Raw genomic sequence first — 15,716 nt, forward strand, 5'->3', positions numbered from 1 at the left:
CCTCTGGGCAGGAATAAAGGACAATTCTCTTGGGCTGCCAATGGCCATCAAGGGCTCTCTGAACAGTAATTTCGGGAAAGTCCTGGCAGTATGCCCACCTCCAGCACTCAAGCAAACACAGCCAGGAACTTTGCTCTCTCAGAAAAAATACACACTATCAGGTTCTTGGGCTGCGCAGAAAGCAAGAGAGAGGCAGAAGGAAGAAAGGATCAAGACGGGAGTGAAACTGACAGGCTTCTTTCAGGTAGATGGCACCCATACATGGCTGCTTGCCAAGGGACATGGCTGTATAGGGGTGGGGAACACAGTGATCCTGTATAAGAAGTGCAGACTCATTTACCAGTGGTACCATCCATGCAGAAAGAAGTATCTGTAGATTTTAGGGAACCTCCAAGTTAGCAAAAGTCCTTTCAGGGTGGGAGGGATACTAAGGAGGGGAACCTAAAACAGTGCAATAAGGTCTGAGTGTGCTCAGTGACTGACTTCAAGGTGGGGAGGGATAAAAAACTGGGAGGAGGAAAACTGGAACGGTGTGTCCTGGGAAAGCGATGGAAACCTGAAGAGGGGCAGATCACTCCACAACATTTTGTTGCATGCTTGACTTACGGTATATTATTTCTTTTCATGCTCCACCAGGTGATGGATCACAAAACTGGGTGGGAAGGTATGGAGCCCATCAAGCGCACAGAGCTGGTGGACGTTGACGGCATCCCTCTTCTCAAAAACACAGCAGATAACTGGCAGCGCCTTTGGGCCTTCAAAGCTCGGCCCGATGACCTTCTCATTTGTACCTACCCCAAAGCAGGTAAATGGGGAGACGAGATCTCAACAAGGGGCTTTGTCCTGGTGGTGAGGATGCAACAACATGGGGGGGGGGGTGGAGCTGTAGAGCATGGTGGATTGGGGGCCAATGGGTGAATGATTGGATCTCCATATTTCTCCTCCAACCCTTCCTGCCAGGGACTACCTGGATACAGGAAATTGTGAGCATGATCCAGCATAGAGGAGACCCTCAGAAATGTGACCAGGTCCCCATCCATCAACGGATTCCCCTCATAGACATGTTCCCTCCAAAACATTTCCCCCGAGGTGAGTAATGGGCGCTGCTTCAGAGAGACAATGGATGAGAAGTGAAGGGTTTCTTTTTTATTTTTTCTTTTGATTTTTCATAATGTTTATACATAACAAACATATCTGTTCAAATGAAAATAAAATAAAAAAACAGTTCATTGAACCTTCGGACCTCTCTGCATCCCTCCATGGGTTCTGTTTCGATATTTCTGTATCTTATTCCTGCATCTTTTACTATAATCTATCTAATATGTATCTATAGTTTCCAAAGTTCACGTGAAGGGTTTCTTATTCTTACCTCTAGGCCAGTTGTCACCCTCTGGTGTTTCAGGCTTGGAACAAGCAGAGACAATACCTTCTCCGCGCACACTCAAATCTCACCTCCCAGTCCAGCTGCTGCCTCCTTCCTTCTGGGAACAGAATTGTAAGGTCAGAGCAAGTGGAGCAGGGTCAATGGGGTCAATGAATTTAACCTAAATCGAGGTCTAGTAAAATCGTTGGCTCAGTCCCCCGCAATGTGAAACACAAATGAGAGGAGAAGGGGCCTATGAGCAGGTGAAGAGGCGCAATATTATGGACCAGCCAGGTTTCATTTGGGTGTTTTCAGGCGGGTTGGAGTCCTCTATTTCCTCAAAGGGCACCAGGTGGAACAAGGTGAGTAAGTGAAAAGCTTGATGTTCAGACTCCTGGGTTTCCTCCCTCTTTCCTGCAGATCATCTACGTTGCCAGGAATGCCAAGGACAACGCAGTCTCCTACTTCCATTTCTACCACATGAACAAGGGGTTGCCAGAGCCCGGAAACTGGGACGAGTTTCTGGAGAACTTCCTTGCAGGAAAACGTGAGTACAGGTAGCTACAGAAATACAAAATAGGAGGAAAGAAAGTCTGGGTCAGTCAGAGCACTCTCTGGGTCCAGGGTGTCAGGTTCTCACCCCCAGCAGTTTTGGAGGGGTTTGGAGCCTACCAGAGGAATGGGGTATCTTTTGTGAATCTGCAAAGCTCTGTACCATTTTTCTTCCAAGCCTGAAATGTTATGGGATATATTTAGGGGAGAAGAGTGCAAGGCAGATTAACATGCATAGGGTAGTCATGTGGCCAATTTTGCAGAAGACAGCCCTCTGTTTGAAAGCATCCTCTATTTGAAGGGCTGTCCACTCCATCACTGTCCCTCAGCCCAACCTACCTCACAGAGTTGCTGTGAGTATATAATGTTCAGGGGAGAGTAATGTACACCAGCTTGCACTCCTTGGAGGAAAAGGTAGTGACAATGTAATAAATAAGAAATAAGCTTGGTTTCAGTGCTATTTTTCTAGAAAAATAGGTGCCGGAACTCACCATGAACACCTCCCTCTTTCTCTTAGAATAGCAATGGCGCCCACCTGAGAGTTTCCGGAACCTACCTAAGAGGTGCCAGAACTGAGTTCCAGCAAGTTCCCCCTGAAAAAGCCCTGTTTTGTTTAAATATTAAGACCCATCAAAAGAGAGAGTAGGAGGGGACTTTAGGTTGCTATTCAACAGCTGGCACCTGGAGGGCAGACTTTGCAGGCACATAGCAGGTCCCCTGGTCACTGCCTTCCCTAGTACAGTGAGATACTGCTGGTCTATCACAGTAATAAACTGATTGTACTTCTGTTTAAAGGAATTAGTTCTGATGCACATTAGTCACCATATCGAAATTTCATGCAGATCAGTGCCATATTTTCTGCTCTCTCTCTCTTTTGCATTTGTGATTCAGTCCCTTGTTTTGGGCAGTGTGGTCATCCTTTCCTCCTGCTCTTCTCTTTCTTTGCAGTTGTCTGGGGCTCTTGGTTTGACCATGTTTGTGGCTGGTGGGAGGCCAAGGACCGACACCCAATTCTGTACCTCTTTTATGAAGACATGAAAGAGGTAAGCAGTTTACATGCATGCATGTATGCATCGAGTGGGAACCAAGCATGAGATGGGGCAGGAAAGACACCCTTTCCTGGGGCCAAAGGAGATTTGACCCCTTAGTTGAAAGGTTATTGCAGGAGGAGAGAACTGCGTGTTGTGCTCTAACACTGCGAGCAAGTGGACAGTGCATCCCATGTTGTTCATTCACAGTAAACCACAATAAGCCAGGAACAAAGGTGCCCACTTTAATAAAATAGGGTGGGGCAGGTAAGCCATGCCCCACAGAATTGATCATAACACACACACGATTTGAATTATAATGCCCATCAACTTGGGTGTGTGTGACTTCAAACATTTTATTGGGGTGGCCAAAGGGACCTTGTCACCAGGAGTTGGGTCCTATGACCAGGAGGTCCGGTTTATCGTCATGTGAGAATGTGGCCAATGAGTCTGGTGTTGTAAGCTTGCGACTTCAGGGCCTGACTCAATCAAGAAGCACAATCACAGCCCGAATCTTCCCTGACCACAGTTTCATTTCTTCCTTAGGATCCGGCCCGGGAAATCCGGAAAGTAGCCCAATTTCTGGGCCTACAACTCCCTGATCCAGTTGTGAACCAGATTGTGCAGCATACAATGTTTGAGAACATGAAACTAAACCCAATGACTAACTACAGCTCCATTCCGTCTTTGATCTTTGACCAAACTGTGTCACCCTTCATGCGAAAAGGTGTGTTGGGGTGAGAGACAGGAATGGTGCTGAGTTCCAGCTCATATCAGAGGGAATTTTTTAGAAGCACTGTAGAAGTACCCCTTCAGAATGGTAAAGTTAAAGGTCAGTTCATTAAGGCTGCATGTCCCTTGTGAAGAAGCTTCTAATTAAAGTTGGAGAGGATCTTGTTTCCCATAGTACGATCTTGGCCATGCAGATTGATATTGTCAGACAGTATAGAAGTATATAAGCAGTGATGTGAGAAAACTAGTTTTTAATCAGCTTCCAGACAACTGCAGGAAAGTAATGCTTCAACAGCACTGGCATGGTGATGAAATCCAAGACTGTCGTGCAGTGTGTGCTCTAGGCAGATCATAATATCTGTTTTAGGAAGACTGTGACGATGCCTGATAAAAATGAGTGTTTACCCTAGGAAACTTCCCAGAATCCTCTGCAATCTAGTTGGGATTCTGTGGGGATATGTTGAAGGAAATGATAGACAAATGATAGGAAGAGAGGGTCCCATGTAGACAGGAATACACTAGATTAGAGTAGGAGGAAAGGCAAATAGGAAACTGTAATTTTTTTCTCGATCATGTCTCCTGCCTATAGGTACCGTAGGAGACTGGAAGGAGCACTTCACAGTGGCACAAAGTGAGCGGTTTGATGATGCCTGTGAACGGTTATTGGGGGGCAGCAACCTGATCTTCCGCACACAGTTATAAGAACATCTCCCTGCTACCAGTTGAGACTTCCTCCCTAACATTCCTGGTGCGGACATTTTACCTGTGTTCAATAAAACAAGGAAGGAACCAAAAGGAAGGAACAAGTTGACACTATGGGGTTCTACCCTTTGTTATTTCTGCCCTCAGTACACCCTCTGAATTTCATGCACACAACTAAGTCAGGTCCACTGACTTCAGTAGGCCTACTCTGAGTAGAAGCTGGAAATAACCTGTTAGATTGAACCTTCTTTCATCTGATTCAGTTTTCTTTGCTTCCTTTAAAGTGGGGGGTTTGGGGGGAGGCTGCTTTGCCAAGCCCTGTAAGGTGGGATCAGCTGTCTTGGCTCCTTTCTTTCTCCCTTCCATGGCAATTGACCAGGAAGGGATAAAGAAAGGTGTGTTTTTCAGTCAGTCATAAGTTTATTATTCTAGCCAAGTTCATAGCAATATTATACAGAACATACATCCATGATATAAACCAACAACCATGGTGTAAAAAAAAAAAAAGGGGGGGGGAGAAGACTGGATAAATGCTAGGCATGAAATGACTGAAATGGCCTCATAGACCGAGCAGTGATATAAAAGAAATGCTGCATAGCAAATATATGACCACCCAGCTTTTTATGAGCAATGCCCCAAATCTTGATGTTTTCCAGAAAATTGCCACGGAACCTAGATCCTACCTGATACATTTCTACAATTACTAACAACACACAATAACACCTAGGCTGGTTTGAGGTAGTCAGGAAGTACATTTCAAGGGCAAAAAAATATGCAATAGATCTATATTACGTGTGCAGTATGTAGAAAACCAAGTACTGTACGCAAGCCTCAACTGATGCTAGGACAAAATGTCAAGTTGCTACAATCTATCTTGGGGGATTATGGGATGCAGTCCTTGGATCTTCTATTCACTGAACTGTATTGTGTAATTGTGTAAATGTATATGTATGTGTTTTATATGTTAATAAAATTAAAATTAAAAATTAAAAAAGAACTGTATTAACTCCTAAAAATGTGTGTTTCTGTAGCAAAACAGGAACCAAGGTCCCTTGCTGTAATATGAGTCGCTAAAGGGCCCTGCCCCCTAGAGAAAAAGCTGGAGTATATTACCAGGGGGTCGCATGGCCTCTCTGCAGGGATACTCGCTATAGAGGGTTAAAGAACATTGGGTGGAAAATCAGGCCCTGGGGCAGTAGATGCAACACGATATCCTCACATATGAACAGCCGCACACACATTAGATCACCACACTATTACGAAATCTAAACTGTAACCTCAGAAAAGTACTGGCAGAGTGCCCGCAACTCGCACGCCAGGAAGTTCAGTCAGGGACTTTGCTCTGTCCGAAAAACCCTCTCCAGCTGCGCAGAGAGCAAGAGAGAGGCGGAAAGGAGGAAGAGGCTGCTCACAAGAAGCTGCTTCACAGGAGTGAAACTGTCAGGTGGGCATCTCATTTGGCTTCCTTCAGATAGATGGCACAAGAGAGCAGTAGGCAAACATGTGGCTGCCTGCCAACGGCCACGGCTGTCTTGGGAGGAAAGCACAAGGATCTTATACGCTAAGAGCAGTCTCGTTCGCCAGTGGTACCGCCTGTGCCCACGAGAGAGGTATCTGTAAGCTTCAGGGAACCTCCAACAGTCCAGTAAGGTCTGAGCAGGCTCAGTGGCAGCAAAGCACTGGCTGCCTTCAAGGTGGGAAGGATAAAAAAGGAGGAGGAGGAGGAGGAGGAGGGGAAGGGAAACTGGGACGGTGTATCCAGGGAAAGGGGGGTGACCCTGAAGATGGGGAGGCCACTCTGCAACATTTTGATGCAGGTTCGACTTATCTCATATTATTTCTTTTCATGCTCCACCAGGTGATGGATCACAAAACTGGGTGGGAAGATATGGAGCCCATCAAGCGCACAGAGCTGGTGGAAGTTGACGGCATCCCTTGCCTCAAAGACACGGCAGATAACTGGCAGCGCCTTTGGGCCTTCAAAGCTCGGCCCGATGACCTTCTCATTTGCACTTACCCCAAAGCAGGTAAATGAGAAACAAGGGGCTTTGTCCTGGTGGTGAGGAGACAACAATGTGGGGGGAGCTGTAGAGCATGGTGGATTGGGGGCCAATGGGTGAATGATTGGATCTCCATATTTCTCCTCCAACCCTTCCTGCCAGGGACTACCTGGATACAGGAAATTGTGAGCATGATCCAGCATAGAGGAGACCCTCAGAAATGTGACCAGGCCCCCATCCATCAACGGATTCCCTTCATAGACCTGTTCCCTCCAAAACCTTTCCCTCATGGTGAGTAATGGGTGCCGCTTCAGAGAGACAATGGGTGGGTGTGGGGGGGGGGGAAGGATTTCATCCTCACTTCTAGGCTGAATGTCACCCTCTCGTGTTTCAGGCTTGGACGAGGCAGAGGTAATGCCCTCTCCACGAACGCTCAAATCTCACCTCCCAGTCCCTCTGTTGCCACCTTCCTTCTGGGAACAGAACTGCAAGGTCCGTTGGGGTCAATGGGTTTAATATAAGACAAAGTTTAGTCCTGGAACCTCTCTCAGTTTCCGTGCTCAGCCCTTGGGCTGTGTGAAACGCAAAGGAGAGGAGAGGGGGGCCTATGAGCAGGTGAAGAGGTTCAATATTATGGACCAGTCAGGTTTCAAAAAGGTTGGGGGCCCCTTTTTCCTTGAAGGGCACTGCTCCCCAAAAAATAAAAAGGAAGAGGCAGAAAGTTCACAAGGTGGAACAAGGGATGTGAGTAGAAGGCTTCGCATTCAGACTCCTGGGTCGTCCCCCCCCTTTCTGCAGATCATCTACGTTGCCAGGAATGCCAAGGACAACGCAGTCTCCTACTTCCATTTCCACCGCATGAACAAGGGGATGCCAGAGCCAGGAAACTGGGATGAGTTTCTGGAGAACTTCCTCATGGGAAAGAGTGAGTGGAGGATACATAAATACAAAACAGGGAAAAATAAAGTGTGCATCAGTCTGAGCAAGCTTTCAGTCCAGGCCAAGACCTTGTTTGATCTCCTCTGCTGTATTAGAGAGGGATGAAAGCTACTGGTCCCCACACGAGATACACATTAGCAGAAGGAGGGAATTACGTACTCTTGTTCACCTGCAAAGCTCTGCACTAAGTTATATATAGGGAAGGTTATGTGAAAACCAGAGGCCTGTCCTATGTTTCAAATAAACCTATGATTGAAGGGCTATCCGCTCATAGTGTGGTTTAAAAACAAGGAGCCATCAAAGGGAGAATCTTAGAATTGTAGAGTTGGAAGGGACCCCAAGGCTCCCAGTATGTTTCCGAGCACAATTCAAAGTGTTGGTGCTGACCTTTAACGCCTTAAACAGCCTCGGTCCTGTGTACCTGAAGGAGTGTCTCCTACCCCGTCGTCCAGCCCAAACACTGAGGTCCAGCGCTGAGGGCCTTCTGGCGGTTCCCTCCCTGTGAGAAGTGAGGTTACAGGGAACCAGGCAGAGGGCCTTCTCGGTAGTGGCACCCGCCCTGTGGAACGCCCTCCCAGCAGATGTCAATGCAATAAGCAACTATTTTACTTTTAAAAAACAACTGAAGGGGGCTCTGTTTAGGGAAATTTTTAATGTTTGATGCTGTATTGTTTTTAATATTCGGTTGGAAGCCGCCCAGAGTGGCTGGGGAAACCCAGCCAGATGGGCAGGGTATAAATAAAATAATAATAATAATAATATCTCATTCAATCCCCTGCAATGCAGGAATATGCAGTGGTCCCATACAGGGATCAAACCAGCAACCTTGGCATTAACAGCACCAAGCTCTAACCAGTTGAGCTATCCAGGCTGTAAGGTGGATATATGCAGGAGGAGACTTCAGGTAGTTCACCAACATTTAACACCTGGACAGTAACCGAGAAGACATGGAGCAGATCATGTGGAGACAGATTCCCCCACTACACTGGGGCACTATTGCATTTCTGGTTCAATTAATTAGTTCTGAAAAGTAGAGGGCAAAAAGTGGTGCCAGTTTGCAGAACATTTTGATGTGCTGATTTATGTGTGTGTGTCAGTATTTCTTCTCCATTTGCATCTACTTGCAGTTGCCTGGGGCTCATGGTTTGATCATGTCCGTGGATGGTGGGAGGCCAAAGAACGTTACCGAATCCTGTACCTCTTTTACGAAGACATGAAAGAGGTAAGCAGTTTACACCCACCCACACACCCACACACCCGGTCCAGATGTAGCCTAAGCATGAAGTTGGGCAGGAAAGATGCCCTTTCCTGGGGCCAGGGAGTCAAGGGACATCTAACTCAAATTGCAAGCTTATTGAAATGTGGGGTGGGGGGAATGGAGGGTAAATTATGCCCCCCCAGCATGGTGTCTTCCAAATTGGTTCAATATTGGTTCAAGGAAAAAAAAAAAGGTATATAGAAAGGAGACTTCCTGGATACCGGGCTCCAGGATTGAGGCAAGTACTCTTTGGTGAAAGAATCCCAGCAGAGATTTAAAATCACAAAATACGCAGCAAACAAAAGCATGGAAATAAAGGTTGCTAGACCTTTTGAAATATGCTCTTGAGAGTTCCAAAACTTCCCTCTTCCCCTAGCATAGAAAAAGACCACATGCTTGGTAGCTTTAAAATGGTTTACTTACAAACTCTCCAAAGGTCAAATTCATCTGCTTTACCATCCAGCATTCAGAAAAAGAGACTGGTCCCCGAGAGTTAGGCTGTGTCCAGATGGGAGAATTATCTTGCAGCCAGGTCATGCTGACCTGATTTTCCTCTGTTTGCAACTGGCACTCACCCCTTTTTCTTATTCAACATATTTATTGCTGTCCTTCTACTTGCTGTCTCCACCACTGGGCAGAGTTTGGCAGAAAATACCCTGGGTATGCTTGTTTGGCTCTCCGCTTAATCACCCCTTCCCTTAATTAGCTGGCACAGTATTAAATTACAGTTTGCTTTGTGGGAGGCTGTTTTTGTTCTTTTCGTACAACCCTGATTTAACAGAACCGCGCAGGATCTGTAACCATAAGAACAGACTGGGACATTGGCGTGCTCTGTGTGTGTCGGGGTGGGTGCATGTGCTTTGTGTAGATCAAGAAAATTACTTTCTCCCAGCTTCCCCTAACTGATGTCACGAGGGAAAGTTGCTGAGAAAAGAGAGCTGAATCAAATTAGCCCCCTGAAGCTCTTCTTGCTGTTTTTTCTCCAAACCTCTTCAAGAGTCTCTTCCACTCCAGCATTGGAGAGATTTGAGGCGGGCGGCAAGAGGCAGCAAGGGTTGAGTAGAATCAAATCCTTTGTACGTTCTTTTTCCAAACTAAGAGTCTAATTTGGTATTTGGGAGATTGCCTGGGATGTGAGGTGGGGGTGGGGGGGCAGAAAGCAAGAGGCAACAAGGGCCTTTCCTGCCCCATGCCACTTCCAGCTGTTTCTCCCCACTCCAGTATCCCTGATAGCTCTAGGTAGCAGAACTTTCTTCTTCTGCAGAACTCTGTGGGGATAAAACAAGAAGTGACCCAGGGCTGATCTGATTCACTTCCCCCTCTCAGCAATGCAATCTGAGCCGAGGACCTTGAAGAAGACTGGAGGAAATTAACTATCTGAATCTGCAGCCAGCTTGGCTTAAACTCACCACACATTCCTCCCCGCCCTCGGAGAATTAAGCAGCCCCAGTTTCTTATTGTCATTTCAGAACTTCACACAATTCCATGAAATAGGATCCCAAACTGCTTTAAAACTAGACCTCTGGTCCCCTGTGTGAAAAGAACAGCTGTTACTAGATCTCAAGTTCCGTCTAAAATGTAATTTCTGAGGGCCCCAATGTCTAAATAACATGCATGTCTGGCTATAACGCAAACCAGGCAGTCACAAAGAGCTTCAGAAATAAACACAAAGCATTTCAATAAAGGAAATGAAGAGAAACTAAAGGATAAGAATTCACCCAATCAACGTAGAATTGAGGGTTGGAGGGTAAGGCAGGTGAGGAGAAGGATTAGTCAGCTGCTAACCTTGAAAGACAATAATAAAATTTCAGTGTTAGAAGGCACTTCGTCTAGAAGGCTGCTCATCTAGTTAGATATGCTCCCTGGGCATTCCCCAGTATGTAGTGTTTTCAGCCATGAAAGCACTCTGTTGCTAAACTGCTCCAAGCAATTGCTGCGTTTACACAGCACACCTCCTGATTTATTGTGGTTTGGCATGCTTGAGCAGTCTGCTGGTGCACACTGTTGGCTTTGGGAAAAGAATAGATATAGGGTATAATTTTAAAGAAGAAGAGTTCCTGGATGCCTAGATCCAGGTTTGGGACAAGTAACTCTTTGGTGAGAGATCCCCAGCAGAGATTTAAAATCACAAAATATGCAGCAAAGTAAAGCGTGGAGCTATAGGCTGTTAGACCTTAAAATATACCCTTCTAAATTACTTCCAAAGTTCACAACTTCCCTCAGTATAGAAAGAGACCACACGTTTTGTAAGTTAAAAATGGTTTACTTACAAACTCTTCAAAGGTCTGATTCATGTGCTTTTCCATTCAGCAGCAAGAAAAAGACAGGAAGTATAACTCAGGTTCCCAAATGGTAAATGTTTCCAAATCATTTGTATAGAAACACAAATATGGCTTGCTTAAACCACATGGTCTAAGCTTGGAGCATCCAGCTTAGATCTCCTTACTGGTAGGGTTCACATGGTGGAATGGAACAACAAAGAGTTTGGTGACCTAGCTAAGCCTGGCAGGACTGCTTACTCTATGGTCTTAACCCTTTCATGCATTAATTAGTTAAGCATGTTGGTTATATGAGGCTGGGTATCCCACACATACTGCCCGGCTATTTCTGCTTTCCTAGAACAAGTGAGAAAACCAAAGCAGGAGGTCTACTGTGATCATGGTTCATAGCTCCCTGCCAAGCTATGATCACCAGCCACCGTTGGCTTGCTGGTCATGTGCCCAGTTATGGAGCAAAAAAATCACAGTGCCTGCTTTAGCCATAATGGGAAGCCAAGGCTTACACATTTATTTATCTCTGTCAAAGAATTAGGGAATGGTGAGTTATTGTATCTTATGCTGCTCAATCACAGTAAAGCACAAAAAACCAGGAAATCTGTTTAATTTTCCTGTGAGAATGTGGCCAATGAGTCTGATATCGTAAGCTTGCAACTGTGGGCCCCAATCAATCAAGAAGCACAATCACAGCCCAAATCTTCCCTGACAACAGTTTTGTCTCTTCCTTAGGACCCGGCCCGGGAAATCCGGAAAGTAGCCCAATTTCTGGGCCTACAACTCCCTGATCAAGTGGTGAACCAGATTGTGCAGCATACAATGTTTGAGAACATGAAAGTAAACCCAATGACTAACTACAGCTCCATTCCATCTTTGATCTTTGACCAAACTGTGTCACCCTTCATGCGAAAAGGTATGTTGTTTGTGGTGGTGGTGGGGATTAGATGCTGAGTTCCAGCTCACATCGGAGAGAAGAGGGGAATTGTGGTACTGGGATGATGGTGAAAGCGTTCAGGGAGCAAACACTTTCAGTTGCAGCAGTGTTATACCACATCATGTACCACATCATAATAGAATAATTAAGGGTCAGTTCAATAAACTTGCATCTTCACTGTGAGGAAGCTTCTAATTAAAGGTGCAAGAGACTTTTCTGAATTGGACTTGCTTCCCATAGTATGATATTGGTCATGTGGATAGACACTGACGGACAATATAAGAAGTGGTGTGGGAAAACTTTTTGTCAGCTTCCAGAGGACTGGAGGAAAGTAATGCTTTAGCAGCACTGACATGGAGATGAAACCCAAGATTGTCATGCAGTGTGTGCTCTAGATAGATCATAATATCTGTTTTAGGAAGACAGTGATGATGCCTGATAAAAAATGAATGTTTACCCTAGGAAACTTCCCGGAAACCTCTGCAATCCAGTTGGGATTCTGTGGGAGACGTTGAAGGAAATGATAGACAAGCTAATATGGAAGAGAGGGTTCCATGAAATACACTAGATTAGAGTAGGAGGAAAGGTGACTAGTAAACTGGAAGTTTTGTCTGAATTGTGTCTCCTGACTATAGGCACCGTAGGAGACTGGAAAGAGCACTTCACAGCGGCACAAAGTGAGCGGTTTGATGATGCCTGTCTACGGTTGTTAGGGGACAGCAGCCTGGTCTTCCGCACAGAGTTGTAAGAACATCCTTCTGCTACCCATTGATATTTTCTCCGTAACATTCCTGGAGTGGACATTTTGTCTGATTTCAATAAAATAAGCACTGAAACCAAATGGAAGGACCAAAGTGAATTTTGTTTGTGTACATCTGAAACTATGAGATTAGTTCTATGCAAAGTAGAGTCATTTAAATGGATAGCCATGGCTATATTATGTCCAATGGTTTCAAACAGACTTATGCTGAATTCATTTTAATTGGCCACAACCCATGATCATTTTATTTGTCTCCTTAAAAGAGGGCTGATTCAAACACACTTTTGCCAAGCCCTCTAGGACAGGATCTGTAGCTGATGCTCTTTTATTTTTCTCCTTTCAATGCCACTTGACCAGGAAGGGAGAACGAAAGCTGAATTTTGCAAGCAAATTCAACAGCGATGTTTCTCTTGTATTCTCCCACCCCTATAAAAATCAAAATAGGATGGGGACTGAAAAGGGAATTGCCCTGCAAAAGCCTTTGTGAGTCTCCCCACTTTTAATTCCTCAATCTCAAACCAAGAGGCTGTGTTGGGGTTTTCAACAACAGCTGCTATCCACAATGGCTCTGCTCTGCAGCCACAGTCAGAGGTAGCAGTGCTTTTGACTACCAGTTCTGGAAAGCGCAGGAAGGGAGAGGGCTCTTGGGCTCAGATCCTGCTGGCTGGTTTCCCATAGGCATCTGGTTGGCCACTGTGAGAACAGGATGCTGGATTAGATGGGCCATTGGCCTGATCCAGCAGGCCCTTCTTACGCTCAGTAGCTGAATTGGTAGCTGGTGTAATTCTGGGGCTAGAAGGTAATCATTGGAATTTTTCCCAGCAGAACAGGATAATGGTGGTGCCTGTTGGGAATTCCATTCCACCCTTTGCTGCAGATATGTGGATTGTTACATGTCACATGTCTGTTTACATTCCAGCACAGATTGCTGGCGTGAGCGGAAGATCAGAGGGTATCACAACAGCCAGCTGATTTAGGCATTTTAAGGTAGTGGCGTGGGGTTGGAATCAGTGTTCTCCGTTTGCAGATGTCGTAGGGTATCACCACTCAAGCCCACATTAACCTCCACAAAATATATGGCCATGGTGAAATCTGCACAGCAAGGCCAGGCAGCAGCAGACGAAACCGAGCCCTGGAGGACAAGAAACCGGAGGCAAGAGAAATACCTCACCAAAAAACACAGGCATTCTAGCCAGACCTGACTAGAACAAGCAGTACAGACAAACAGTATAGTACAGACAAACAGTACAGTATACAGTGGTACCTCGGGTTACATACGCTTCAGGTTACATACTCTTCAGGTTGCAGACTCCACTAACGCAGAAATAGTACCTCAGGTTAAGAACTTTGCTTCAGGATGAGAACAGAAATCGTGCTCCGGCGGCGGGAGGCCCCATTAGCTAAAGTGGTGCTTCAGGTTAAGAACAGTTTCAGGTTAAGAGCGGACCTCCGGAACGAATTAAGTACTTAACCCGAGATACCACCGTACAGGCAAACAGCAGTACAGGGGAACAAAAAGGCGCTTTCTGGTAACTGGAGAAGAGTGGGAAGTTGGTAGGCGATTGCACCATTTTTATTTCCTTGCCAGCAAGTAGTGCCAGAGGGGCAGCGGAATTGAGCTCATAATTCCTTATTTTCAGCATTTATGCCTAGCCCTTTAGCCTCAAAAGGCTTAGAGAGCAACTTACAAAAATCATTTCTAAGACCAGGGGTGCCAACTTGGACAAAATATGAGGGGTGTGTGTGTTTAAGTCCTGCTTCACATAATCATTCACAAGATGTGTCATACACACACTATTTGAATGGCAACGGCTATCCATTGGGAGGTGGGTGGGGTGGAGCTGGCCTCCTCAAATGTTTTATGGGGGGGGGGGTGAAGGGAACTTGGCTGCCAGGAGTCGGCTCCTATGTCTAAGACCACCCCTCTGCCCTCAGGCTCACAAAGACATGGCATAAGAGGAAAAATGAATGAGAGGAGGGAGCAGGGAGTAAGCTCAAGTTTCAACCCATTTCAATGTCTGTTTTGGCTCTCTTTACCTGGGATCATGAGCAGTTCCTCCTCTGAAGCACTGTTCCCACCCGCAGGTCAGATCCAGGAGCAGAGCTAGTGGCAACACCCAGGCCAGAAGGGCAAAGCCACATTCCTGCCACACTCGCACACAGAGAGCTGGCATATTGGCAGTTGGGCTCCTCACAGGAGAGGGCTTGGTGGAATTCCCTCCTCCCACATTGGTATCAGTGGCAATCCTTGACGTCTTGCCCTCCCCACAAGCACTGTTCCCCTCAGTTCAGAGCCTCAGTTCAGAGCCAAGGGCAGAACTGGGGACAATGGCCCAGCCAGGAGGAAGGCCAGCTCCTGCCACAGAGTTCTTCCCACAGGCAACAGGAGCTCAAGTATTTTCTAAGTGGCCTCAAAGTGTCTTTTATCAGCTTTTGGGCCAATATGCCAGCTGTGACCATACCTGGATAGGGACAGCTGAGCTACAGTGCTCTGTGCTCAGGTAACCTCCTGCTTAGACAACAGCAATGTGTTGCACCTGGGGCTGCTGTTTAAAATGGTCTGGAAACTGCTGTTGAATCAAAACTAGAGCTGCAAGATTATTAGCTGGGAGTGGGGATTTTTAATCACATCCTGCCAGCACTTCCCAGTCTCAAGTCCTGGCCCAATTTAAAGTGCAGATTTTAACCCACAAAGCCCTACACAGCTTTTTTTTTTTTAATTTGTATTTATTTATTACATTCATATCACACTTTTCCTTTAAGGAGCTCAAGGCAGTATATACATGGTCCTCCCCATTTTATCCTTACCACAGCCCTGTGGAGATCAGTTAGACTGTAGTTTCCCAAACTTGGGTATCCAGCTGTTTTTGGACTACAACTCCCATCATCCCTAGCTGGCAGGACCAATGGCCAAGGATGATGGGAACTGTAGTCCAAAATAAATCTCTAGAAGGGCCCAACCTTTAAGGACTTAAATGATGCTGGGTGCAGGTCGGAGTTCTACAGGACAGTCTACAGGGTATCTAACAATCCGGGATAGCAGCGGGAAGCAGCGGGAAACGGCGCTGGAATAAGGGAATTTCCCGCAAAAAAAGGGAAGGTTGACAGCTATGTGTCTGCCCCCAAATCCTGCTCTGATTCCCCCTCCCCCCAACTTTAATCCACAAGGACACAC

General features: G+C 46.1%; 2 protein-coding genes and 1 long non-coding RNA gene across 6 annotated transcripts in view; 2 read left to right on the forward strand and 1 right to left on the reverse strand.

The window, feature by feature from the left end:
• Positions 1 to 118: 118 nt before the first annotated feature.
• LOC114608024 (sulfotransferase 1C2-like) lies at positions 119 to 5,393 on the forward strand. The gene is made up of 8 exons (XM_028751793.2): positions 119 to 244; positions 637 to 805; positions 961 to 1,089; positions 1,376 to 1,500; positions 1,784 to 1,910; positions 2,864 to 2,958; positions 3,490 to 3,670; positions 4,265 to 5,393. The coding sequence occupies exons 2-8, from the start codon at positions 640 to 642 to the stop codon at positions 4,375 to 4,377; spliced, it is 936 nt and encodes a 311-aa protein (XP_028607626.2). The 5' UTR covers positions 119 to 244; positions 637 to 639; the 3' UTR covers positions 4,378 to 5,393.
• The window catches only part of LOC144325092 (uncharacterized), a 28,943-nt gene continuing 13,860 nt past the window's right edge, over positions 634 to 15,716 (reverse strand). Inside the window, exon 2 of the long non-coding RNA XR_013390384.1 lies at positions 634 to 1,924. This is a non-coding gene — a long non-coding RNA (uncharacterized LOC144325092). The remainder of the gene's footprint in view (positions 1,925 to 15,716) is intronic.
• Positions 5,670 to 12,622, forward strand: LOC114608026 (sulfotransferase 1C2-like). Of its 4 annotated transcripts, none has more exons than XM_028751799.2 (8): positions 5,670 to 5,821; positions 6,236 to 6,404; positions 6,540 to 6,668; positions 6,772 to 6,869; positions 7,176 to 7,302; positions 8,444 to 8,538; positions 11,580 to 11,760; positions 12,417 to 12,622. In XM_028751799.2, exons 2-8 carry the CDS (start codon positions 6,239 to 6,241, stop codon positions 12,527 to 12,529), a joined length of 909 nt encoding a protein of 302 aa, XP_028607632.2. In that variant the 5' UTR covers positions 5,670 to 5,821; positions 6,236 to 6,238; the 3' UTR covers positions 12,530 to 12,622. The 4 variants fall into 4 exon arrangements, with proteins under 4 accessions (XP_028607632.2, XP_028607635.2, XP_028607634.2 ...); XM_028751802.2 differs by having other exon boundaries at positions 6,772 to 6,788; XM_028751801.2 differs by lacking the exon at positions 5,670 to 5,821 and adding an exon at positions 5,883 to 5,987.

Source organism: Podarcis muralis, chromosome 13, assembly GCF_964188315.1.
Source record: "Podarcis muralis chromosome 13, rPodMur119.hap1.1, whole genome shotgun sequence".
Taxonomy (NCBI): Eukaryota; Metazoa; Chordata; class Lepidosauria; order Squamata; family Lacertidae; genus Podarcis; species Podarcis muralis.